General features: G+C 44.7%; 1 protein-coding gene across 3 annotated transcripts in view; it reads right to left on the bottom strand.

Moving 5' to 3' along the window:
- Window positions 1–1506: 1506 nt before the first annotated feature.
- Window positions 1507–2554, bottom strand: part of LOC112155795 (zinc finger protein 569) — a 3961-nt gene continuing 2913 nt past the window's right edge. For all 3 annotated transcript variants that reach the window (XM_024287734.2, XM_024287735.2, XM_024287736.2), the window contains exon 6: window positions 1507–2511. In XM_024287734.2, coding sequence (XP_024143502.1) covers window positions 1569–2511 — 943 coding nt within the window. In that variant the 3' untranslated portion in view covers window positions 1507–1568. The remainder of the gene's footprint in view (window positions 2512–2554) is intronic.

Here is a 2554-nt window from a genome sequence, read left to right as displayed (position 1 = left end):
TACAAAAGCAGAAAGTCAGCCATAACATATAAACAATAGCTGATTTTTGGGAAGGCTCCTCCTCTTCATTAACTCCTGAACCCTTTTCAAACCAAGTTTTTTTTATATTTGTAACACAATCTGGGTGAATGCTGGACTATGATTAGCTGCAAGATGTACATTAAAAAGTGAAAAAGTCCACTGAAAGTCTTGGTAAATGTGTATATTTGCACATTTCGAACTACTACATTCAAAACTCTTGCATTCATGCATTACTTTGCAAAATTTAAAGTTCATTTTTGGGCTTTATGTACAAAATGCAGCCTTTGAATACCTGTCTAAAGTACAACCAGTTGAACTTTGACCAATCAGGGACTCCGATTTGGTAGTGACGTAAGGGGAACTTTTTTAATAGATGGAAGTAACAAAAACATCTGGAAATTGATCATGAAGGAAAACTGATGTCATCAGTTAAACTCAGAAACCATTTGATTGGCAACAGTTAAAGTCTGTTAAAAAAAATTCAACATTTTTCTTCCTTTTACAAGATGTAGCATAGAAAAAAAAATCCCAAATTGTTATTATTGATTTACTTTTAAATGAAGTCTGTGTCGTTCCTTCTGAAGAAACACATGAATAACTCGTTTGCAGAAATCTTCCTTTTCTTTTTTCAAAGTCTCAATGCAGATCATTACCAGTGACGAGTCTCTACCAATTCCCGAGTTTAGACTCGTAATCCTCAATTTAGAAAATGATACTAAACAATATTAAAGAATATCTGGACGGCTGCACTTGACTTACTGCCACTAACACTATTATTCTTTAGCCAAGGTGTCACATTCTCCAGGCTCAGCAGCGCCCTCTGTCTTGAGGCATGCGTATGGCATGGTCTCACCTAGTGTATTTATAAAGTGCATTTTTAGTGGATAAAAAGACTAAATGAGTCACAAATTAAAACAAATTGAATGTCAAAAATAGTGAGAAATAGAAAAATTAAGTAAAAATAAAACCTCCTTTATTATGATAGAAAGAACGAAACAGTACAGCCCATGCCTCACCTGCCGTTCATTCAAGTACTAATAATTGATTTAAAATGTGTTCATCTTGTAATCTAGCATGGTATAAGCACATTATATCACATTATCATTCTGATAATGTGCACCTCAAAGGGCATTATCTTGGCTACCTTTTTCCTAATTTGAGGTTTTCTTTAGAACACCATCTTTGAGTTACCTGAAATCTGCTTAACAAAATGAATTGTATTTATTGTTTTGCATCAGTGGTTTCTCCTGTTACTGAGGAACCTGAACTGGACCCTAGATGGTGAGTTTGTGGTGGAGACAGGGACTAGGACTCGGGAGTTCCTCCTGACTTTCAAACTTAGGATCTGAGTCGTGTTTTTTTCAGAGAATTCGTCTGATGCTACAGTAAAGTGAAATCCTGAAACCGCTGTCCTTCAAAAGCTTTTGAAGACCTGGTCTTAGGGCGGTAAAGGAGGTGGAGTCACTGACACAACCACACAGATGGTCAGATTTCCAATTCAGTTGAGTTTATTTACAAAAATTCAAATGTCTTCATGGACGTCCGGCTCAGCCGGCCGCCTGGTGGCTCTTCAGGTGCGTCTTCAGGCAGTGGCTCTGAGTGAAGCCTTTCCCGCAGGCGCCGCACTTGTACGGCCTCTCGCCGTTGTGCGTCCTCATGTGGACGGTCAGGTAGGTCTTGCGGGCGCAGGTTTTCCCGCAGATGCCGCAGACGAAGGGCTTGGCGCCCGTGTGGACGGCCAGGTGGTTGTCCAGGTGGGTCTTCCTCTTGAAGGACCAGCCGCAGTACGGGCAGCGGTACGGCGTCTCCCCCGTGTGCACGCGCATGTGCACCGTCAGCGGCCCCCGGGTGGTGAAGCCCCGCCCACACTGCTCGCAGTGGAAGGGCTTCTCGTTGGTGTGCGTCCTCATGTGGACGAGCAGCTGCTTGCTGGTCAGGAACATCTTGCAGCAGACGTCGCACAGGAACGAGCGCTCCCTGTGGGTGTGGATCTTCTCGTGCTGCTTCAGCGTGGTGGGCAGCTTGAAGCCCCGCCCACACACCTGGCAGGTGTGGGGTCTCTCCGCAGAGTGGGTCTTCTTGTGGCGGGACAGGGAGCGGTTGTTGCTGAGGACTTTGCCGCAAACGCCGCACATGTAGGTCTTGGTTTTGGTGCGAGTTCGGCTGTGAGCCTTCAGCTCCTCGTCCAGCTGGAGGAGGTCCTGAGAGGAGGTGAGAGGAGCCTCCTCAGAGTGTGCTGCTGCGTGATCGCTGCTGCTTCCATCAGACAGTAAAGTCTCTGTGCTGATCCGGGCTTCAGTTTTCTGTCCATCCTGAAGATTTGCTTGGATCAAAACTCCTGCTTTGATGGTTTGATCTTCACTCTCAGCTGATTGTGAACGGCCGCCATCTTCCTCGTCTTTATCCTCAACATCTGTTGGTCCTCCTGGAAGACGTGTTTCTATCTCGACTTCCTGTTGAGATGCCGTCCCACAGGTTTCATCTTCATTTCTAGTGCAAAGAAAAATAAGAATTAAGTCATCAAACGTGAGAA

This window comes from Oryzias melastigma, linkage group LG18 (assembly GCF_002922805.2).
Source record: "Oryzias melastigma strain HK-1 linkage group LG18, ASM292280v2, whole genome shotgun sequence".
Lineage (NCBI taxonomy): Eukaryota > Metazoa > Chordata > Actinopteri > Beloniformes > Adrianichthyidae > Oryzias > Oryzias melastigma.
This window is presented reverse-complemented; position numbering and strand designations above follow the sequence as displayed.